This window comes from Pelobates fuscus, chromosome 6 (assembly GCF_036172605.1).
Source record: "Pelobates fuscus isolate aPelFus1 chromosome 6, aPelFus1.pri, whole genome shotgun sequence".
Lineage (NCBI taxonomy): Eukaryota > Metazoa > Chordata > Amphibia > Anura > Pelobatidae > Pelobates > Pelobates fuscus.
In genome coordinates this window covers 176,566,588-176,591,628 of record NC_086322.1, presented here as the reverse complement: position 1 = coordinate 176,591,628, position 25,041 = coordinate 176,566,588, and the positions used below count along the sequence as shown (strand labels likewise).

Here is a 25,041-nt window from a genome sequence, read left to right as displayed (position 1 = left end):
GCCCCCAGCAAACGTGGAGCGGTTGCACCGACGCCATTGCCAGGTTTACCAAATATTAAAAGCAAGTAAATTCTGTCCCTTGGGACGAAATGCTTTGATAAGAAAGCTCAGGAAACAGCAATTCTAGTACTGACCAGATCCGGTTTTTGTATGTACTACTATCAAACACAGTAGAGAGCTTGCCGGTGTCAGTCTGTTAAACTCTCATCATCAGCAATTAACAGCGTAGCTTTTATACGTGAACTTTACATGCACTTTACCTAAGGCAAATACTAGCAGGGAGCTTACTTGGTTACAACTATGCCAGAACTCAACCAAGGACCCAGCAGTTTGATTTGGCATGGATCCAGTATATGGACTCTCAGCTCGGTGATTTATGCAGCTAATTCCTGCCTACAATATTATACTGTTTCTGCTTGTATATATATATATATATATATATATATATATATATATTTTTATCACACTTGATACAATGCATGTATAATGATCTTTAACTGCAGTGGTGTGCTTGAACTGCTTCATATAAAATTTAAAGGGACACTCTAGGTATCAAAACAGCTTAATCTTACTGGTGGCACTCTTACCTCAAGGGCTTAATCTTATCCGAAGGCATCCGGCTTCTGAATTTTCAAATCCAGGAAATGCAGACGGGCGCCGCTGGTTGGTTGAGAGCGGTCAACTGACACTCTCAGCCAATCAGTGACTCCCTAGCAACTAAACTGGCTTTGAAAAGGTACGTTTCTTTCAAAGCCAGTTTAGTGAGTGGGGAATTACTGATTGACTAACAACGTCAGCTGACCACTTTCAGTCAATCAGCAGTGCCCCTGCCGGCAGCACTCCATGCTGAAAATTCAGAAGCCGGATGCCGCCTGCAGGGCAGTGAACATCACCGCTGGAGGCAACTTTGGGGTTACTCTGTGAGGTAAGAGTGCATCTAGGAGCCTCCTGGCACCATGACAACTTCATGAAGTTGTTTTCGTGCCTGGAGTGTCTCTTATAAGTGATACCTATTTAAGTATTCATTTATGCCCAGATATATATTTCATTAGTGGGAATTTTCCACTTTTCTAATGTAATTTTCTAATTGATAAATTGTGATGTTTATGTAATTGTAACGCTACCTGTACTTTTGTTTATATTTTGTTTCACAGTTTAATCATCATTTATTGCAGCAGGTTGTTTGTTATGCGTAGCGGCAGGTTTTTATAAACAATTTTTTATCTATTTTATTTTTCGATTTTTAGTTGTTTTTTTCACGTTAAAATATTCTTTATCCTTCTGTTGTCATGTAAGTGAGCTGATGAATTTGTTCAGAACTGTCCATCTGTAGCAGTTTTACATGTAGCACCTTATTCTGTACTGTTAAAACATTCTTTCTGGCATCACATAACTGAATGAGGTTTATTCACCGATCCAATAATAGTGGAAAACCACCAGATTACGGTAAATCCCATAATTCATGCAGTTCCTAAAATCTGTTTTTCAGTAGATGTCTGCATTAAAATTGAAATTACCATCTGGCAATTAATTAAAACTAATAGATCGTATTAGATAGAAATATGCATATCATTCTGGTAAGGCGTAGAATTAAATTAGATGTTCATAAGCTGCTAGTGAATATAAAAATCTCAAAGTGTTAGAAATCACTAATTTGGATGACCATAATCAAATTAATTAAAGCAGAATTGTAGCCCACTACTGGCTTCTTGGTAGAAAGCACAAACGCTAGGGGCATAGTAGGGAAGCAGAATTATCCAGCAAAGAGCACCAGTGATAACAAGGAGATGGCAGACTTCAAAGGTTCCATAAGAATATTAGTCAAGATCCCAGTATGGAGAGGAGCACAACAAAATACAAAGGACAGCATAACAAAAAACACAAAAAAACAGCATATCAACAAAGTGAAGTATAAGGCACAAGAGATGTGGAATGCATACATTTTGAGAGGAAAAAGGCACCAAGATAGTGGAGGGGCAAAAAAGCACAAGGATTAGAAGAGGATAAATAATATCCAGCAGTGGGCTCACTATTGTGACCTGCCACTAGAACCAGCCCCTGTTTAAGTACGTCTGTGCTGACATTGTTACATATAGTTTGGTATATTAGATGGCTTCTTTTTTGATGCCCTTCTTTGCTGTGATGTCAAAATCTAGCTAAAGCTCTGACAGACAGAAGAAGAATTAGTGAGGGTATGGTGCTTGAAAGCGATAATCTGAAGTAACTTGGCATATGCCAGTACAGAATGTATGTGTGGTCCAGTGAGCAGCTGCATGCATGCTCCACAGGCTACACAACAGAGCAGTATATGTCCCAAGTCATTTTTTTGTTTTTTTTTCCTTCAATTTTCTTTGAGGTAAATTTCATACCATTCTCTGTGAAATCCTTCTGTCACCTTTATACTGTAGCACAGATGAAAATGACAGGACTACTGACCACAAGCCGATCCTAGAGAGAGCAGTAAGATGTCTTAACACACTGCAGTTTCTCTGACAATTTTAACGTCAAAAGTTCTACTGGAAATTGGGGGGGGGGGGGAAAGATACAGACAGAGCACTGTAAAATCCTTTTAATTATTGTTATTATTACTTAAGATGCTGTCAGAAAAAGTGTGTTTTAACCTTGTCCTACATTGCACTCTAGAATTGCATGTCTTTATATGTCAGAACTGACACAATGAAGATTTTTATGGTGCATAGGGTTATATGAATTTGATATCTTGTCTTTTTTTATTTTTTTGCTCTAACTTTATTAAATCACACAAGCAACGTTTTTTAAGAGTATCTATTTTTTACATTGTATATTATGGCTAGAACTGTGATATTGTTTCCTTAATAAAGAAATGTTAAACATTAGCAAAATAATACTTTTGTAAATGTGCACTTCTCTTTTATAGTTTTTGGTAACCTTTTATTTCTTGGTAGGAGTTGGTCTCATGGAGATTGTCATGGAGCCAGACATGAGCTGTGGGGAAGAGGCTGCTGCAGCAGTGAGGGAACTCCAACTTATCTTGCAGGCACTTGAAACAAGCCTTGCAAACATGGCAGGTAAAAAGCTTGATCAATAATTCGTAGCTTAAAGGTAAATGTATATAGTGTATTTCTTTAGTTGAATGGCTTACCTGAGAAATTAATTATTTCAAATGGAATTGTGTTCCTCCCCTAAAATCCGTTTTGCGAGCATCCAATAGCCACTTCGCATTTTAGAGCATTAGTGTCTAAGGTTCCTCAGCTCTATTTGTTGTCATGTTGAACAATTTGATTCTTTCTTTTAACCCACTTCTGCATAAGAAATTCAATATATTGCGTAATTAAATGTCATTAATAGGCTTAGGGCATCTGCTTTCCCATTCAGTCAATTAGTGATTTCCAGATATGAATGAAATTGTAAGAAATTACATTTTGAATTAGCTGTATAGTGAGCAGGTTTAGGGCCATTGGATTTATTAAAACCAAATGAAAGTGAGGACCCAGATGCGGGGAACTGCACCCTCAACCTAATAGCACCGTGACCACTACATTCTGATGTGGCTATGCTGCTTAGCTTGATCCTTCAATACTACGCTTTACATAGCCCTTTAAGCAGAGCTCTTCTTTAACACAAAGCACTGTTTGTTTGAAATAGTGAAAGTGTTTTTGTTTTTTGTTTACACGGCAATGGTAGAAATAAATTGCAAAAAGGTTTTTACATAGTGCTGAGAGCTTTGTACATAATACAGTGGCTTAGTCAGTAAAGCGCCGTGAAGTGCTCACTACTGATATACTAAGTGTCTGATGCAAATTCAGATAATATTTCTATTAATGCTTAAACAAATACAGAAATGTAAGATCTAAATTCTCATCACAAAATTGCAGAAAATGAACTCCCATTATGTCAAAAGAACATTTGCCTTATCTGCACCACATTGTTCATCCAGTGGCTTGCTTAAAAAGATCATTCTCAAAATGAAAAAGATGAAGCATAGTTATAGAATAAACGTGAGTTGTAAAAGTATTTTGCTTCTCGTTGGGTCTTGAAATCTTAAAATGAGATAATTCAAAGACAGTTACTTGTGGATGAATTGTTTTCAAATTAAAGTCTTAAGCTCACCTGTTGGAAGGACCACTATAGGCACCCAGACCACGTCAGCAAAATGATGTGGTCTGGGTGCCAGGTCCCTCTAGTTTTAACCCTGCAGCTGAAAACATAGCAATTTCAGAGAAACTGCTATGTTTACACTGCATGGTTAATCCAGCCTTTAGTGGCTGTCTCACTGACAGCCGCTAGAGACGCTTCCGAAAATCACAGTGAGAAGACACTGACGTTCATAGGAAAGCATTGAGTAATGCTTTCCTATGGGTGTTTTTAATGCGCGCGCGGCTCTGGCCGAGCATGCGCATTCGGCTCCACTCTGATTGATTTAGGGAGCCCAGCGCTGGATAAACGTTTTAACCACTTCAGCCCAGCGGGAGGGAGGCCATGAGTGTGGGGGGGACCTAAGGACTACCTAGTGCCAGGAAAACAAGTTTGTTAGCCTGGCACCATAGTGGTTCTTTAACCTATATCATTATTAGCTGTATGCCATTTTTTTTTTTTTAATATTCACATCTTCCAATTAGACAACATTCCATAGTTGTAGGTAATAAAAAAAAAATCTTCAAAGATTTATACTCTTGACTTGATCCACTGCTACACATGTTCTTTATGAAACAAGAGTGTGCAATCATTTACAACAAAGCAAGCGAGAGGAAAAAGAATGTGTTGCTTTATAATAATATTAGAAGTAGTAGAAAATCAAAGAAATGGTTAAAGGAACACTATAGGCACCAAGACCACTTCAGCTCATTGAAGTGGTCTGGGTGCTGTGTCCCTTTTGCACTTAGCCCTGCAATGAAAAACATTGTAGTTCCAGAGAACTGCAATGTTTACATTGCAGCACTAAATCTGACCTCAGTGGCTGTCTATCAGACAGCCACTAGAGGGTTTCCAGAATCATAACGGACTTTTGGTCCATTATCTGATGCTGGGTGTCCTCACGCCCTGTATGAGAACCTCCAGCGTCAGATTTTTTCCCCATAGGAAAGCATTGATTTCCTATGGGGAGGTCTAATGTGCGCGTGGCATATGCCGGGCATGCACATTAGGCCCCGGGGGGTGGGGGGGGGGAAGGAGGAGACCACCAGGGGATGTGTGGGGGGGTGAGGGGGAGACCACCAGGAGATGTGTGGGGGGTGAGGGGGAGCAGGGGATGTGTGGGGGGTGAGGGGCAGACCACCAGGGGATGTGTGGGGGGTGAGGGGCAGACCACCAGGGGATGTGTGGGGGGTGAGGGGGAGACCACCAGGGGATGTGTGGGGGGAGGGGGGATGGGGAGACCACCAGGGGATGTGTGGAGGGGAGGGGGAGACCACCAGGGGATGAGGGGAGGGGGAGACCACCAGGGGATGTGTGGGGGGTGAGGGGGAGACCACCAGGAGATGTGTGGGGGTGAGGGGGAGCAGGGGATGTGTGGGGGGTGAGGGGCAGACCACCAGGGGATGTGTGGGGGGTGAGGGGGAGACCACCAGGGGATGTGTGGGGGGTGAGGGGGAGACCACCAGGGGATGTGTGGGGGGTGAGGGGGAGACCACCAGGGGATGTGTGGGGGGAGGGGGAGACCACCAGGGGATGTGTGGAGGGGAGGGGGAGACCATCAGGGGATGAGGGGAGGGGGACACCACCGGGGGAAGGGGGAGACCACCAGGGGATGAGGGGAGGGGGAGACCACCGGGGGAAGGGGGAGACCACCAGGGGATGTGTGGGGGGAGGGGGAGACCACCGGGGGGGAGACCACCAGGGGATGAGGGTAGGGGGAGACCACCAGGGGATGGGGGGGTGGAGATCACAAGGGGGGGGAGACCACCAGGGGATGTGGGGGGGGAGGGGGAGACCACCAGGGGATGTGGGGGGGGAGATCACAAGGGGGGGGGAGACCACCAGGGGATGTGGGGGCGGAGGGGGAGACCACCAGGGGATGTGGCGGGGGACGGGGAGACCACCAGGGGATGGGGAGGGGGAGACCACGAGGGGATGAGGGGAGGGGAGACCACCGGGGGAAGGGGGAGACCACCAGGGGATGTGGCGGGGGAGGGGGAGACCACCAGGGGATGTGGCGGGGGACGGGGAGACCACCAGGGGATGGGGAGGGGGAGACCACCAGGGGATGTGGCGGGGGAGGGGGAGACCACCAGTGGATGTGGCGGGGGAGGGGGAGACCACCAGTGGATGTGGCGGGGGAGGGGGAGACCACCAGGGGATGTGGCGGTGGAGGGGGAGACCACCAGTGGATGTGGCGGGGGAGGGGGAGACCACCAGTGGATGTGTGGGGGGTGAGGGGGAGACCACCAGTGGATGTGTGGGGGGTGAGGGGGAGACCACCAGGGGATGTGTGGGGGGTGAGGGGGAGACCACCAGGGATGTGTGGGGGGTGAGGGGGAGACCACCAGGGGATGTGTGGGGGGTGAGGGGTGAGGGGGAGACCACCAGGGGATGTGAGGGGGAGACCACCAGGGGATGTGTGGGGGGTGAGGGGGAGACCACCAGGGGATGTGTGGGGGGGGGAGGGGGAGACCACCAGGGGATGTGTGGAGGGGAGGGGGAGACCACCAGGGGATGGGGGGGTGGAGATCACAAGGGGGGGGGAGACCACCAGGGGATGTGGGGGCGGAGGGGGAGACCACCAGGGGATGACGGGAGGGGGAGACCACCGGGGGGGGAGACCACCAGGGGATGAGGGGAGGGGAGACCACCGGGGGAAGGGGGAGACCACCAGGGGATGTGGGGGGGGAGGGGGAGACCACCAGGGGATGTGGGGGGGAGGGGGAGACCACCAGGGGATGTGGCGGGGGAGGGGGAGACCACCAGGGGATGTGGCGGGGGAGGGGGAGACCACCAGGGGATGTGGCGGGGGAGACCACCAGGGGATGTGGCGGGGGAGGGGGAGACCACCAGGGGATGGGGAGGGGGAGACCACCAGTGGATGTGGCGGGGGAGGGGGAGACCACCAGGGGATGTGTGGGGGGTGAGGGGGAGACCACCAGGGGATGCGTGGGGGGTGAGGGGGAGACCACCAGGGGATGTGTGGGGGGTGAGGGGGAGACCACCAGGGGATGCGTGGGGGGTGAGGGGGAGACCACCAGGGGATGCGTGGGGGGTGAGGGGGAGACCACCAGGGGATGTGTTGGGGGTGAGGGGGAGACCACCAGGGGATGCGTGGGGGGTGAGGGGGAGACCACCAGGGGATGCGTGGGGGGTGAGGGGGAGACCACCAGGGGATGCGTGGGGGGTGAGGGGGAGACCACCAGGGGATGTGTGGGGGGTGAGGGGGAGACCACCAGGGGATGTGTTGGGGGTGAGGGGTAGACCACCAGGGGATGTGAGGGGGAGACCACCAGGGGATGTGTGGGGGGTGAGGGTGAGGGGGAGGCCACCAGGGGATGTGTGGGGGGTGAGGGGGAGACCACCAGGGGATGTGTGGGGGGTGAGGGGGAGACCACCAGGGGATGTGTGGGGGGGAAGGGGGAGACCACCAGAGGATGAGGGGAGGGGGAGACCACCGGGGGGGGGACCACCAGGGGATGAGGGAAGGGGGAGACCACCAGGGGATGAGGGGAGGGGGAGACCACCAGGGGGAGTGGGAGACCACCGGGGGAAGGGGGAGACCACCAGCGGATGTGTGGGGGGTGAGGGGGAGACCACCAGGGGATGTATGTGGGGGGTGAGGGGGGGACCACCAGGGGATGTGTGGGGGGTGAGGGGGAGACCACCAGGGGATGTGTGGGGGGTGAGGGGTGAGGGGGAGACCACCAGGGGATGTGAGGGGGAGACCACCAGGGGATGTGTGGGGGGTGAGGGGGAGACCACCAGGGGATGAGGGGATGGGGAGACCACCAGGGAATGGGGGGGGTGGAGATCACAAGGGGGGGGGAGAGACCACTAGGGGATGTGGGTGGGGATGGGGAGACCACAGGGGATGAGGGGAGGGGGAGACCACCAGGGGATGAGGGGAGGGGAAGACCACCAGGGGAGGGGGGGAGACCACCAGGGGAGGGGGGGAGACCACCGGGGGGAGGGGGGGAGACCACCGGGGGGAGGGGGGGAGACCACCGGGGGGAGGGGGGGAGACCACCGGGGGGAGGGGGAGACCACCAGGGGAGGGGGGGTAGACCACCGAGGGGATGGGGGTGACCACCAGGGGATGGGGGAGGAGGGGGAGACCACCAGGGGATGGGGGGAGGTGGGGGAGACCACCAGGGGATGGGGGGAGGAGGCGGAGACCACCAGGGGATGGGGGGAGGAGGCGGAGACCACCAGGGGATGGGGGGAGGAGGCGGAGACCACCAGGGGATGGGGGGGAGGGGGAGACCACCAGGGGATGGAGCGGGGAGGGGGAGACCACCAGGGGATGTTGGGGGGAGGGGGAGACCACCAGGGGATGTTGGGGGGAGGGGGAGACCACCAGGGGATGTGGGGGGGAGGGGGAGACCACCAGGGGATGTGGGGGGGAGAGGGAGACCACCAGGGGATGTGGGGGGGGGGGTGAGGGGGAGACCACCAGGGGATGTGTGGGGTGGAGGGGGAGACCACCAGGGGATGAGGGGAGTGGGAGACCACCAAGGGATGTGGGGAGGGGGAGACCACCGGGGCGGGGAGACCACCAGGGGATGAGGGGAGGGGGGGGACCACCAGGGGGTGGGGGGAGGGGGAGACCACCGGGGGGGGAGACCACCAGGGGATGAGGGGAGGGGGAGACCACCGGGGGGGGGGAGACCACCAGGGGAGGGGGAGACCACCAGGGGATGGGGGGGGGAGACCACCATGGGATGAGGGGAGGGGGGGACCACCAGGGGGGGGGGAAGACCCCCAATGGAGTTGGGTGGGGGGGACCACCAGGGGGGGGGGGGAGACCCCCAATGGAGTTGGGTGAGGGAGACCACCAGGGGATGGGGGAGGGGGAGACCACCAGGGGAGGGGGAAAGGGGGAGACCACCGGGGAAGGAGGAGGGTGGGGGGAGACCACCGGGGGAGGAGGAGGGTGGGGGGAGACCACCAGGGAGGAAGGGGAGGAGGGTGAGGGAGACCACCACCAGGGGAGGGGGGCGCGAGAGACACCACCGGGAGGGGGAGATTCCACCAGGGCTGAGGGGAGAGTAGAGACCACTAAGAGACACACACACAGAGAGGCTCAGGAGGGAGACTCATAGAAGGACCGGGTGGTGGGAGAGGAAACACACACAGAGGGGCCACAAACCCTCTTTCACACTACACACATACACCATGCATCCTTACACATACAGAGAAACACACAATGCATCCCTACACACACTGAAACATACAGTGAATCCTAAACTCACCCTTACACACAATGCATCCACTACACACACGCAATGCATCCCTTACATACAAAAACACACAATGCATCTCTTACGCACACACAGAAACACAATGCATCTTCACACACTCAATTCACCCTTTACAGACACACACTCAATTCACCCTTTACAGACACACACTCAATTCACCCTTTACAGACACACACTCTATTCACCCTTTACAGACACACACTCTATTCACCCTTTACAGACACACACTCTATTCACCCTTTACAGACACACACTCTATTCACCCTTTACAGACACACACTCAATTCACCCTTTACAGACACACACTCAATTCACCCTTTACAGACACACACTCAATTCACCCTTTACAGACACACACTCAATTCACCCTTTACAGACACACACTCAATTCACCCTTTACAGACACAGAAATACACCTTGCATCCCTTACACATAAACACACACTACATCCAGTACACAAACTGGTATTCCTATACACTAAATTCCATAAGAACACACACACATTACATCCTCTACAATTACACATAACATAACCCCTACACACATGCACTCCACTCCCTGTGAGCAAACTCATGTGTGGACCATGTAGGTGAACTTATGGGCGGGCCTTGTAGGCATACTCACAGTCAGGCCCTGGGGGCCATAGACCTTGAGCTGTGTAAGGGGCCCCAAAAAATGGAGCTGCTTCCTGTTCGTTGATTTTTTGAACAGTTACAAACAGCCTCCAGAGAGCTTGTTCTACACCTGATCAGTGGAGCCAGACTGCAGCCTGAGCCCATCATCAACCTCTTGTCCTCATCTGGTGGCAAGTAAGCAATCCAGTATATTATAGTCTCCCTAATCTCTAATTCACATTAAAGGGACACCAGAACCACACGGACACTAAATGCTCTCAAAAATTCTAGAGGAGCAACTGATTACTATACTCCCACACCTAATCCATGCAGACCAAGTGGGATTTATGCCTTGCCGTACTGAGTACAGTGCCCACTCACTTGCCTGCTTATTGTTTTCATGTCATCATGCTGGGGATCTCCCTATCTAAGAGGCAATGTATTGGTTTTGGGCATCTCCCCTTGTTCCCAAATCATGTTTGGGCTTGATTGGAAGATTGTGCTTGTCCCATTCTAAATATGACAAAAATGAGGCTTGAATATTGATCTATGGGTGGGTATTGGTGTCTCTTGTGGATATGATATTGAAACACAAGGGTTTGTTTTTTCTCAAAAGCTGACAATCATTAACATATCAAAGGACGTCCTATTTAGGAGGCAATCAAGACATATGGCAAATTCGTTTTTTGGGGGTTTTTTTGTGCTGAAGCCAGACTTCCAGGCCACTTGTGTGAAATAGAAAATTAGCAAGATAAACCAATTTCTTGGATAGGAAGGGTGCACTGCATTAAAATGAATGTCCTACCAAGGCTCTTGTTCCTGTTGCTGGTTCTACCCGTAAAGGTGACCAAAAGAGAACTGTCAGGAATACAGAAAACAAGACACCTTTCATATGACACAAAAAGATACAGACTAGCTAGGAACTTACTATACAGACCCAAGAACAGGGGATGATAGAGGATAAAAGGTGATCATATAAAAGGTGTTGTGTGTGCAGATAAATGGAGATATAAGATAATAATTTGAAAGACATAATTGTCAAGTACTTCTGAACCAGTGGAGTATAAAAGTGAAAACTGAGATGCGGTTCTATCAGCAATCCGACAGGTCGAGGAGTTAAATGCCTGGGAGAAAAGAAGTTGGCATACTCGCTGAATTGTATTTTCTGTTTGGTGACCTTACAGTACAGATGGGATATAGAGGGAGTTAAAGAAAGACTTGTGAAATAGAGTTAGGGGAGTTTTTGTTTATTATACAGTATAAAGTTTATACATTATATATTCTGCTAAGGTGCGTTTTCTTTAGTTATGTCCAGGAGCATCTTTATGGGAATGTCTTTAATGTTAAGTAAGGCTGTGTTTTTCTTTTGGGGGGGGGGGGGGGGGGGGGAGGGTTGGAAGTCACTATGAGATTTCACATGGTGAGGAGGAAACTGGATTGTGAATTTCATCAGCTGGTGCAGGAAATGTTTGTGGGATATGAGGTGTTTTGTTGAAGATTTGTTAAAAGTATCTGGGTGGTCACAAGTGTGGAGGGACAGCAATATTCAGGAACAGCAATATTCTGATATGTCAAAGCTTATAGGACAATTCTGATTGATTTAGGTTAAAATTAAATTTCTTTATTTTAGAAGGCCAAATGAGAGTTGATGCAAACATTTCAGTTCACCATCCTGGAGAGCCACTTGGAGTGAGGACTGAAGTGAAAAATCTTAATAGTGCTCGTTTTCTAGCAAAAGCAATTGGTAATTATAACTATATGAAAACTGTGCAATATGTTGAAACTTGATTACAAAATATTTAAAATGCATGTGTGAGAGAATATATTTATATAAATACCGTAGTTGCTCGAATCTAAAGCACACCTAAATTTTTGAAACCTGGAAACTGAAAAATGTTTTTGCTGGCAAATGTAATGCGCATTTTTACAAGAAGATGCTATTATACAGCATTGTGCTACATTGAAAATGTTTATTGCTATATACCATGGTAACACTGATGGTATTTCAAGTTTAGTGTTACATGTTAAGTCTATTCTTTCTTAAGCCCTCCTTCTGGAACAAAATTCACCTTGATGAACCCACCGGTTTTAATTCATCCATGTGAATTTGCCATAAAAGTTAGAATTTTGACCTGAATGTAATGCGCATTAAAATTTTGGAATCTTTATTTTCCAAAAAAGGTGCACATTAGATTTGAGTAAATAGTGTGTCTGTTTGTCTCTCTCAACCTGTAAAGGTGATTGACACTACATATTGCAAATACCCTTATTCCAGAATATAGGAACTATCACAGGAATTAATGACAAAAGAAAAAAAGAAGTGAATAGACACCTACTCGGTGAATGTTCACAGAATTGAATAAGGGACATTTTAATGAAAATCTAAAAACACTCTTTAATGAATTATGTTAAAAATATTTTTTTTTAACCCATTAAGGACACATGACGTGTGACATGTCATGATTCCTTTTTATTCAGAAGTTTGGTCCTTAAGGGGTTAAATCTGGATTCCAGATGGAAATTGAAATGAAATAAGGTAGCTGCAGCCTACTAAGTGATAATTCACATAGAATTATTCCCAAGGCAAGTCTCGAGACTATCTGATAGTCTCGAATCCATCCTTTTGTATATTTTAAACCTAAATAAAGTGTTTTTATGTTTTCATTGGATTTCAGTTTATCCACCTCTGTGAACATTCACCGAAGAGGCGTTTAGTCACTTCTGGCTCTATGCTCTCTGGTTGCATGAAAAATACTGCTGCTAAACTTAGAATGAAAAGCCAACAAAAAGACAAATGGTACAATGAAAAGTGGAGTGCTCAATAAAAAATACTAACATAGGAAACACAAATTCTAATTGCTTGTTACACCATTACATATGAAGTGATGGAGTTATGATATATAACACAAACAACAAAATCTTGCTGTTTGTATACAACCGTGAAATATGCAATGTACAAAACAAAGCAAATAATGAAATATGAACATTTCTTGCCTCATATTTGACACTTGCACTTTAAAACTAAATCATCTAAATCTGCACTAGTGAAATATGTGATCTTGTTGTGTTATTATTTATACTCTCTAAGCAGCCTTAAAGCCTTTCCTGAATGCTTTAGAACTACAATTAGAGAGTATGTGCAATTTAAAACATTGCCTACAGGTTTATTACAATAGATGATGTTCCTTTCAAACGTAAAGCACGCATAGGTATATATTGTATATCTTTGTTCAGAAAAAAGTCCTTTCAAAATCTGCGCAAATTAAAGGGGCACTCCGGGCACCAAAATAACCTCTTCACAAAGTTATGGTGCCAGGGTTAAACCGTTCTCGAAATGTTGAACACCAAGTATCCGGCTCCTGAATATGTTTCAGGAAGCATGAAGTGCTACCGGTCAAGTGCGCCGCTGATTGGCTGAACATGGCCAGCTGACGCTCTCAGCCAATCAGTGACTCGCAATTCATAAAACTGTATTGGAAAGAAACATACTTTTTTCAAGCCAATTTTATGAATGGGGAGTCGCTGATCGACTGAGAGAGTCAGCTGACTACTCTCAGCCAGTCAGTGGTTCCCCTGCACTCTGCACTTCCTGAAACTGAGATTTATGAGCGGGATGCTGCATGTAGGTACCTACAGATCTGCGCTGGAGGCAAGTTTAAACCTTGAGAACGGTTAATACCTGAAGGTAAGAGTACACCTGGAGGCCACCTGGATCTATACCAACTTCATGTAGATTATGTTCTTATGGTGCCTAAACTGCCCTTTTAAGTCTATTGGAAAAGAAAGCATTTACTTTAAGACTTTTATGATATTCAACCAACAAATTATTATCATGGTGGGTATCCACAACATATGTGAAATTTTAGGAATACAAATTATTGCCGCTTTAGTTTTAGAATGTGCTACAACTGTGTTTGTTTATTTTGATTAGATTATGAAATTCAGAGACAAATTAAAGTACTGGATAATGGAGGAACAATTTTAAATGAAACCAGATCATTTGATTATAAACACGGGTAAGTTTGTCTTGTTTGCTACATTATATAAAAGCTCCTTTGTATTGGTCTGATAAGTAAGTGAAACTGAGCATCAAAGTAAATTCAGATTAAAATGAGTACTGCATGCAGTTCTTCAAATGGAGATTGAAATCTCTGCAGTTCTAACTTGATGTATGCAGGATTACATTTCTGCTTACATCAAGAAGACTCCAGCCCTGATACCTGGGGCTTCCCTCTGTCAGTTGGGGCCATATTTAGTGGCCCCAGACATATAGATAAGATAGTCTAGTGATGTACCAGCCACCTAGAAACCAAGACAGAAGAGCTCTGCTCCTCACATAACGATGTAGTGGATAAACTGCAGAGGCTACAAGAGGAGCAGGCCACAATGAAACTGAAATTGGCAGATGTGGAAGATAGGGCAAGGCGCAATAACCTACGCTTTCGAGGAATAACAGACCCCATAACTACAGAGTCCCTGCCACAATATTTGAAGGCAGTATGTGAGGCCCTCGTGCCTCATCTTGAAGATACAGCCTGGACCTTTGACCGAGTTCACCGCCTCCCCAGGCCGACTAGATTTACTGTGGACACTTCGAAGGACTTAGACGCCTGTTTCCACTACTATAAATCAAAAGAGGAAATTCTGAATGCGACGAGAAAACTCCCTCACCTGCCAGAGCCTTATCAGGGGATAAATATTTATGCCGACCTATCTGCAGCAACCATGGCGCGGAGGAGAGAATTTATAAACATGACTGAAACACTTCGCAACAACCACATACCCTATCATTGGGGCTACCCGACTAAACTGCTGGTATGGCACAGGGACAAGTCAGTGGCAATTCTGGAGCCGGAGGTTGGACTGGCAAAACTCAAGGAATTGGGCATTCACTATGCTATGGGACATAACTCTCCCCAGAGGTCCTTGCCGAAGAAATTGAGACCGGAATGGACTTTGGTGGGGTCCCCAGCAAGACCGGACTAAAGCACCACTAATGATAACCCAAGTCTTTCCAGACACTTAAGTATCATACATTGTTTATTGCTGATCAGTTATAAGGCTTTATGGTATTTACAGAAGCATACTCCAGATTACTGTAATGCACCCGTTCTAATACGTGACAAAGCTTATGCTTAAAACCTAGGGGCCTGCCAAATACATGGCAACCTGGTAGTAATCTCATAGAACGTGGCAAATTGGGGTTATCTGCATGGATATTGGGTAGTGCATTATAATTGTGGGGGGGCATACACTGTTTGAACTTGAACTGCGAGTACAAGTTGATAATAACGGACTCCCTGCCACCCTTAAGGCATATGAGGGGCCCACATCTCCTAAGACGTACCACTGTGTTCGCTTCACAAGGGACAACCAACTGACCTCATGCCTGTCAAGTCTTTCAGTGTAGATACCTTGTACCCCATAAAGTGCTCTGAATAACTTATATCCACCGCTTGATCCACCGGGCAGCTATGTAATACCACGTCCACCGACTATAGGTTGGGAACCTGGCACTTGGGTATCGGGAGGCTATGTAAAATGAGGCTAATGGGCCTCTGGGTAGAGGTGGGACATCTCTTGATACTAGTGCTAAGAAACAAGTGTAATGTTGCTTGTTCTCTTTACTTAAAGGTTTATGGTTAACAGTTTATCAAGGGGAGTCGCCATTTTTTCCATACAGACTGGGGATTCAAGGAGTGTAAGAAATATACAGATACATCAGGTAGGCTCCTGATATTAGTGGGAACCCTAAATGGCATTTTAGTCACTTTCGTATCACTTTATGCCCCAAACAAAGCTCAAAATGCCTTTACCCGCAAAGCCCTGAAAAAATCGACTCCTTAAAACAGGGACACACAATTATATGCGGGGACTTTTGCACATTGAATCCCGAATTAGATATAAAAAGAGAACAGAACAAAGACCCCACTTCGCAGTTGGTGGCGAACAGCATCTTGCTCTCTAAGTTGCTTATCAACCATAACCTATATGATTCCTGGCGATCTATATACACGAAAGAAAAAGACTACACTTACTTTTCCCTGGTACAGCTGTCGTACTCCCGAATAGACCTCTGCATAGTGGATAAATTAACTCTGACAAACATAGAGGGAGTGCATATAAGGCAGAGGACGTGGTCGGACCATGCCCTGATCATGGTCACATTCCGCTCTCTATATCCAGCAAGAGGTAGGGGAAAGTGGAGACTAAACGAGGGGCTGCTGGATGTCCCCTCAGTCCTATCCACAATATCCAGGGAAGCATCAGAGTACTTCATACACAACACAGCAGACAATATCCCAATACAGACAATATGGGTGGCACACAAAGCAGTAATGAGAGGGGTACTTATTAGAGAGGGTTCACACCGAAAAAAGAAATCAGCTGACACATATAGCGGTCTCCAGCCAGAAATCTCATAGCTCGAGACACAAAACAAATTGAAACCATCCAAACTGGTAACCAAACGAATTAACGAAATTTAGAAGAAAATGCACTCACTCTCTCTCATTACTACAGATAGATGGATGAGATCTCTCAAATAAAATACTATATCCAAGGAAATAAAGCAGGCAAACTCTTAGCCAATAAACTAAAGGCAAAAGAGCTCAAAACTAAAATCCCTTTCATAGACTCCTACACGAAAGTTAAACTCTATGCTCAAGCACACAGTACAAACGCATAACATACAACAATGTGATGAAACGCAACTTACAATCTTTGGCTTATACTGCATAGGTAAACGCACAAAAACAAAACCGCTTTCCCTATGCTATTCTACAATTAACGAAGCGGACCCATTACACAAACACAAATATGTAGAGATGTGGGAAAGAGATTTTAACATATCACTACCAACCCCACTATGGCTCCAAGCGATACAAACAACAAGGACAGAATCACATAGCCTTTACCACTGGGAGGCATATTGTAAGATACTAATGAGGTGGTACTTGGTTCCGGCCAGGCTAATGACAATGACATTAGTATCAAGGTGTCTCATCATTGTGTGTCTCATCATTGTGCTGGAGGTGCGGACTCCGCATTGGCACTTTACAGCACGTCTTTTGGGAATGTCCCAGGCTGTTGACATTTTGGCAACAGATGGAGAGAGCTATCTCCCTGACAATGCCACAGAAAGTAACATTTAAACCAGAATGTTATCTCCTTCATTTATCCCTAGAAATTCTATCGACAGAACAACGGTTTGTTGCCATACACCTCCTATTGGCAGCAAAAACTAGCATAGCAAGCCATTGGAAGGCTATAAATGCCCCATCTTTCTTAGAGGTGTGGATTAGAGTGGAATCCACCTCCGAGTACGAACAAATGGCCTGTAGATTGAAAGGTAAAGAAGAGGATCACACTAAGAGGTGGGCAAGCTGGAGAGTTAATCGCATACAAGTTAAATCCATTGGCACCTACAATACGGAACCCTAAGTCACTAGATATAGCCAAGTACCTGTACCTACTGTTATATCTACCTAAAGCCACTTAGTTTACTACAAAGCCCTACGGTCTTAGGTTTATTTTTTGTTTTGTATTTCTCTCTTTTGATTTTCCTCCCTTTACAAGATAACAAAAAACACACAATATTCTCATCATTGTGTTGCACAGGTGTAGGGTTACTCATCCTATGTCCTAATTTAATGATAAAAGATGTTGGGGTCTCAGATACCACAAGTAACTCCAGATTTTCAGGCATATAGAATTGAAATCTCGCAATGAACATACAGCTATCATAGGTAGAGCTACATATAGTAACCCATATGCACAAACCCATATACCTATGGTATAAGTGCAAATGTCTGTGAATCCCTGTATTAACAAGATATGTATTATATGATATGTAATTGTAAATTGCTTGTTTGGAACCCATAAAAGCGGTATACAATGAATGGGGTGTACCCCAGGTGCAACGAACAACACCAAATGTAACCATGTCAATTTCTATATTGTAAGCAATCTATATGTGAACTTGAATGCACTGTGCACTGCTCTGTAAAACTCAATAAAAAATGAGATAAAAAAAAAAAAGACCACCTTTTATGAAAAAAGATATGCCTAAAGGAAACTAACAAAAGGCATTATTATATTATATGTAACTCTAATTCAGCAGAATGGGGCAGATTAAAATATGCTGAGCTAGGACAGGTACTGGAAGGTATCCCATAGACTGTACTGGACTTTAGGTCACCTAACTGATGCTGGAGGTCCTCACGCTCTGCATGAGGACATCAGCATCCATGAAAACCCTGTAGAAAAGCATTAATTCAGTGCTTTCGTATGGGGAGGGCCTAATGCGGTCATGGCGGCAAGATGACATCAGAGGTGGTGTAGCACCGACTAAGTGTTTGTTTAGGGACACCAGCAATGGAATCAGGTGAGTAAATAAATGATTTCTATCCATTTATTGGTCAGGGAGAAGGGCTCCAAGGGTGGAGGTAGGCAGAGAGAACTATAGTGTAAGAAATACAGATTTGTATTCCTAACACTATAGTATTCCTATTAAAGAATAAAAAAAAAAAATGTATATAATGTGTTGGTGCAATAAATGAGAAAGATGGAAAATATGGTTGAACACGCGTTACAAAAATAAAGTCCTTGCAGAGCCCTTTCTCAAATCATTTAATTAATTGACTTCATCACAATTACTACAGTTGGCACTTGAGGCTGACATACTTATTCACTTACCTAATTCCTGTCCGTCGCAGTCGCATTAAACCTTCCCCATATAAGAGTATAGAATCAATGCTTTCCTATGCTTGGATATGTATGACGCTAGGTGTCCAAATGCAAAGCATGAGGACATTCAGCCTTGTTTCACAGAGTCAAACTGAAGAAATCGCCTCTAGTGGCTGTCTGGTCTCTAAAACTGCAATGTTTTACATTGCATGGCTAGGGTGGGACAGAGACACTGCACCCAGACCAATACAATGAGATGAAGTGGTCTGGGTGCCTATACCTGTACTTTTAAGTACAAAACAACCAAACTGAAGCTGTATCCTTAAGGGGTTAAATGTGTTTTTTTTTTTTTTTTTTTTTTTTTTTTACATATTGGGTCGTAGCATGCATGAATACTGTAAGGAATATATTTGATATGATGTCAGCAGAAATGATTAAAATCATGCCAAAAATTATGTGACAGATTAATTCATTTTTAATGTTTTACCGTAGAGTGTGTTAACTGTATTTGGGGCATTTCTCATTTTATAGGTCTACCATACCTATGAGAGATAAAGAAGGAAAGCAAGATTACCGGTTGGTGTTTATTTTTACCTCTGTTTAATATTTTAGAGAAGTCTTCACCCTCTGTGGTGTGTACTTTTATGATCAAGCTGCTGTCATTGGAACTAAATTTTACAGAATGAAAACCAGGATTCTGGTTGAATTCGGTGTTTTTTAGTTGTTTTTTAAATGTGCAATATTTTCACTATCGTAAACACGTATAAAATTGAGATAGTTGTGAATTTATGGCTTTATTCTACTATGTAATTATATTGTAACTATTTTTAATTCCATAACTGTAAATTTTGCACTTTAACACCACCATCTTACCATTTTTATACATCTTTTCCTGCTAATATTTTAAATGTTTGCATATTATTGTATTTGAAACAAATAGTAACAACAAAATAATTTGTACTTCTGACTTCCAAACTAGTATTTTGGTGCACTAAAATTATATATATATTTTTTTAAATATATATATATATATATATATATATATATGTATATGTGTGTGTGTATATATATATGTATATATATATATATATATATCATATTTAAAAGGAGGGAAAACATTTTTTTTTTTTTTTATAAAAGGGATGTATTAGAGACAGAACACACATATCTATATGAACCTAACATTTTATTGTAATAAATGCTAATAAAATGTAATTAAAAGAACACTATAGTGTTATGAATCCAAACAAGTCTACCTAAAGATATAGTGACTTGCTTAATATTTGGGGTTTGCCCTACCCTTTCTGCTGTGATTTCTCTGCAGTCAGTCCTGCTTCCTTGGCTGAGATCTTAATGGGGGCCTATAGTGTCTCTTTAAAGCCAACAGACAAGGACCAGAAATATATCAAAAACCTCCAAGGAGCAGATAACCTTCCTTTGCATTCTGTACTATAAACCTTAATGTCCAGTGATGTATATTTTGATCTATTGACTGAGCGCTCTTAAACTTGTTGATGAAACATTATAAAGGATCTGTTTGCACAGCAGTGTGCTTTTTGCTTTAAACTTATCTATTGTTACATATTATTTATATGACCATATAGCTTATTTATTATATCTTATGACTTAAGTGGTGGCCTGTGCTATAACACACCCCTACATTTTTAACAACTATAAAATATATTAAAATAAATAGATAATAGAGCAAATTATAAATTATCATGACTCAATATGTTTTGACCATGTGTTATGTAACGCATAAATACATTTCTAAATGTATTTACGATCTGCTTAAATATAGGCCTTTTTGTGAATTTAATGGGTAATGCCAGGTGCAATAAAGGCATTTTTAAAAGCGCAAAAAAAATAATCTGTTCATTGTGCTAGCAGATTTGGTAACAAATGTATAGATTTGAAGAAGAAAAAATACTTAGGAAACACTGGCCCTGTTTTCTATTGACTACTCTGATTTATGACATTCTTGATTGCTTTGTGTTCTTGTTTATCTGATCTCTGGTTTCTCTTGACTTTGGCTTGTTTACTGTGATTCTGTTACTTTTTAAGGACTGGTAACATGTTCTTTTTTTTTTTTCTTTCTTACTACTCAAAAACAGGGACTGTCCTGAACGTGTACACATGGTTAGGGGGTGGGGAGGGGTTTGTTGTGTGTGTGTGTATGTACGTATATAATTATATGGTATGTTACTCATTTAATGCTTATTTCATGTTTCTATAAGATTTATGCCTGAACCAAATCTCCCGCCTCTGATACTATACGACTCAAAATCATTGCCCCCTGCTAATATGGATCCAGAGCAAGTGGTGAATATTGATTTGATTAAGGAAAGGCTACCAGAACTTCCAAGTATCACCCGTGAAAGGCTTGTTGAACAATATGGCATTTTACCGGAGCAGAGTTATATTTTGGTGGTAATTATAAAGAACTGTTGTGTTTTTTTGTTTTTTTTTTAAAGCTAAATTTAAAGTAGAGATGATTACTTACAAAAACTAAAATCACACACGCTCATGATGGTTATAAAGCCAGTAAGTTGCTCAGTGCATTTAGTGAATATAATGCATCTTGCTGTTAAGAGGAAGCATTTAAAGATTTTAGAGCTATAATTTTATGTTGGTTAAACTAGAATGTGTGAAATGATCAGTGGTGCCTACCAGATACCTTTTCTAAAAATACAGATTTGTCTCTCAGCCCACGTTATAGAAACCCTGTATGTCCTTTTCAAATTTAAATTGTAAGCTGCTTACATTAAAGTGGTCATGGTTAATTAGTCCAAAACTCCAGAAGGGACTGTCGTGCACTGATAGACTTTGGGTTCACCTGGCTACGGGTGTCCAAATACAATGCCTGGCCAAAAAAAAAGTCGCCACCTGGATTTAACTTAGCAAATAGGTAAGAGCCTCCTATTGGATAGTTACTGCATGGGTGATTATCTTTCATCTGGCAACAAGTTATTTAACCCTAACTGATGCAATGAGTAGCTTCTCATTTCTTAAACAACCATGTCGAAAGACACTTCCCCTGGTCGTGGAAAAGTTGTTAGTCTGTTTGAGAAGGGTGAAATCATTGGCATGCATCAAGCAGAGAAAACATTTAAGGAGATTGCAGAAACTACTAAAATTGGGAACTGTCCAACGCATTATTAAAAACTGGAAGGATAATGGGGATTTACCTTGTTCAAGAGTAATGGGTGCATCAGGGTAAGAAGAGAGGCAGATGAAGTGATGCACCCATCATGCCTAGTGCCTACTGTACAAACCTGTGGGGGCAGTGCTATGATCTGGGCTTGCTGCAGTTGGCCAAGTCTAGGTTCAGCAACATTATGTGCCCAAATAATTAGGTCAGCTGACTACCTGAATATACTGAATGACCAGATTATTCCATTAATGGATTTTTCTTCCCTGATGACAAAGCCAAGATTCATCGGGCTCAAATTGTGAAAGAGGGGTTCAGGGAGCATGAGACATAATTTTCACACATGGATTGGCCACCACAGAGTCCAGACCTTAACCTGATTGGAAATCTTTGGGTAGTGCTGAAGAAGGCTTTGCGCAGTGGTCCGACTCTCCCATCATCAATACAAGATCTTGGTGAAAAATGAATGCAAAACTGGACGAAAATAAATCTTGTGACATTGCAGAAGCTTATCGAAACAATGCCACTGCGAATGCCTGCCGTAATCAAAGCTAAAGGCGATGCAACAAAATATTAGAGTGTGTGACCTTTCTTTTTGGTGGTGATTTTTTTTATTTTTTTTTGCCCATGCAGTGTATGAGCAGTTGGAGAGATAAAATAGGTTACATAAAATGCCAAGCATTGGTTCAGATTTGTATACTCTGTGGTCCACATGTACACTTTTAGTGTATTCCACTCAGTATATTACCGTATATACTCGAGTATAAGCCGACCCGAATATAAGCCGAGGCCCCTAATTTTACCCCAAAAAACTGGGAAAACTTATTGACTCGAGTATAAGACTAGGGTGGGAAATGCAGCAGCTGCTGGTAAATTTCTAAATAAAATTAGACCCTTAAAAAATTATATTAATTGAATATTTATTTACAGTGTGTGTATATAATGAATGCAGTGTGTGTATGAGAATGCAGTGTGTGTATGAGAATGCAGTGTGTGTGTGTATGAGAATGCAGTGTGTGTGTATGAGAATGCAGTGTGTGTATGAGAATGCAGTGTGTGTATGAGAATGCAGTGTGTGTGTATATGAGTGCAGTGTGTGTGTATGAGTGCAGTGTGTATATGAGTGCAGTGTGTGTATATGAGTGCAGTGTGTGTGTATGATAATGCTGTGTGTATGAGTGCAGTGTGTGTATGAGTGCAGTGTGTGTGTATGAGAATGCTGTGTATGAGTGCAGTGTGTGTGTGTATGAGTGCAGTGTGTGTGTTTGAGAATGCTGTGTGTATGAGTGCAGTGTGTGTGTATGAGTGCAGTGTGTGTGTATGAGTGCAGTGTATGTGTGTGTATGAATGCAGTGTATGTGTGTGTATGAATGCAGTGTGTGTGTATGAATGCAGTGTATGTGTGTGTATGAGTGCAGTGTGTGTGTATGAATGCAGTGTGTGTGTATGAATGCAGTGTGTGTGCATGAATGCAGTGTGTGTATGTGTGTGTGTAATGCAGAGTGTGATGCAGAGCCTTGGTGGGGGGTGGGCATTTTTATTTTTTAATTATTATTTTAATATTTTTTTTTGTTTCATTACATTTTTTTATTTTATTTTATTATTATTTTTATTTTATTATTATTTTTTTTTTTTATTATTATTAATATATATACATTTTTTCGTCCCCCCTCCCTGCTTGCTAGCTGGCCAGGGAGGGGGGCTCTCCTTCCCTGGTGGTCCAGTGGATGGGCACTGTGTAGGAGGGGGCTGTGGGGGCTGCAGAGAGATGTTACTTACCTTTCCTGCAGCTCCTGTCAGCTCTCTCCTCCTCCGCCGGTCCGTTCAGCACCTTGGTCAGCTCCCAGTGTAAATCTCGCGAGAGCCGCGGCTCTCGCGAGATTTACACTGTGAGCTGACAGAAGAGCTGAACGGACCGGCGGAGGAGGAGAGAGCTGACAGGAGCTGCAGGAAAGGTAAGTAACATCTCTCTGCATCCCCCACAGCCCCCAGTCTGTATTATGGCAATGCAAATTGCCATAATACAGACAATTGACTCGAGTATAAGCCGAGTTGGGGTTTTTCAGCACAAAAAATGTGCTGAAAAACTCGGCTTATACTCGAGTATATACGGTATCCTCTTTTTGCCAGTCAATGCTAGCAATGTAACATTTCTGGAAATTTTGAAGTCTTGGAGGGAAAAAAAGATTGGCTTGTTTTTTGTTTTATTTAGAAAAATTTAAAATTCTTAGAAACATTTTAAAAAAATCCAGAGTGTAGTACTCTTACAAATTGAATAATTTTGTTACATTGGGAACATAAAATGTATTGTGTGTTAAAGCATTGTGCTTGACATGAACATACAGATTTTTTAATAACCACTAAATTTAAATTTGCTTTTTAAAGCAGGTTTTGTTACAAATGGAACTACAAGGCCTGGATGTGTTAACATGTGAACAATTAGGAACCTATGTTGCCAGTACATGAGAACATGCAATCGCAAAAAATAGTTTTGTCTAAGAAGAAATAACACTATTCAACATACAGTGCAAGAATTGAAAGATAAAAATAACCACTATGCCATTAGCAGCATTCAAATGCAATATAAATGATACACTCAAGAGCCTGTTAGAGTGCATCAGTATCACAATTTACTGTCTATGTACCTGTCATACTTAACACTTTTAGGGCTCCTTTTTGGCGCTCCTTCAATAATTCGAATGTGTCACGCTGCTCGTGTGTTTTATTATATATGCATTTGCATATTCGGCACACACAAATTACATGAAATCGAATTGCTGGTTTTGCGTCTTCTGGTGCTCTCCTATGACGTGAGGATTCCCATGTCCCATTCCCCCTCTTGTGGTCCTTGTTTAGCCCAGTAGTGTTTTTATGATATTTTCTGATTTCCTGTACTGACCTTGGCTTGATTGCATTTTTTTCTGTTCTCTGTATCCCTGAATTTTGGCTTGTATAACATTTGTGCTATTTTCTCCTACCCTTGACCATGGCTATATATCTGAGCATTCTTGCGTTAAGCCTATCCACTCTAAGGTCCGGTAATATGGATTATAGTGATCTGTGTTTAGGGTCTGTGTGTTTGGTGTCCCTTACATATATCGTGACTGTATCTTGGCATCATATGTGATAGACATAACTCACTTCTATGTAGCACTCCATCATCTATTTTGTTAGATATGTTTACTTTAATAGGCCATATACTTTCAAA

At 43.9% G+C, this 25,041-nt stretch overlaps 1 protein-coding gene across 1 annotated transcript in view; it reads left to right on the top strand.

Moving 5' to 3' along the window:
- Positions 1-25,041, top strand: part of GATB (glutamyl-tRNA amidotransferase subunit B) — an 81,241-nt gene that overhangs the window by 28,298 nt on the left and 27,902 nt on the right. The window contains exons 5-9 of the mRNA XM_063460098.1: positions 2,925-3,047; positions 11,625-11,738; positions 13,926-14,010; positions 19,214-19,258; positions 20,920-21,112. Coding sequence (XP_063316168.1) covers positions 2,925-3,047; positions 11,625-11,738; positions 13,926-14,010; positions 19,214-19,258; positions 20,920-21,112 — 560 coding nt within the window. The remainder of the gene's footprint in view (positions 1-2,924; positions 3,048-11,624; positions 11,739-13,925; positions 14,011-19,213; positions 19,259-20,919; positions 21,113-25,041) is intronic.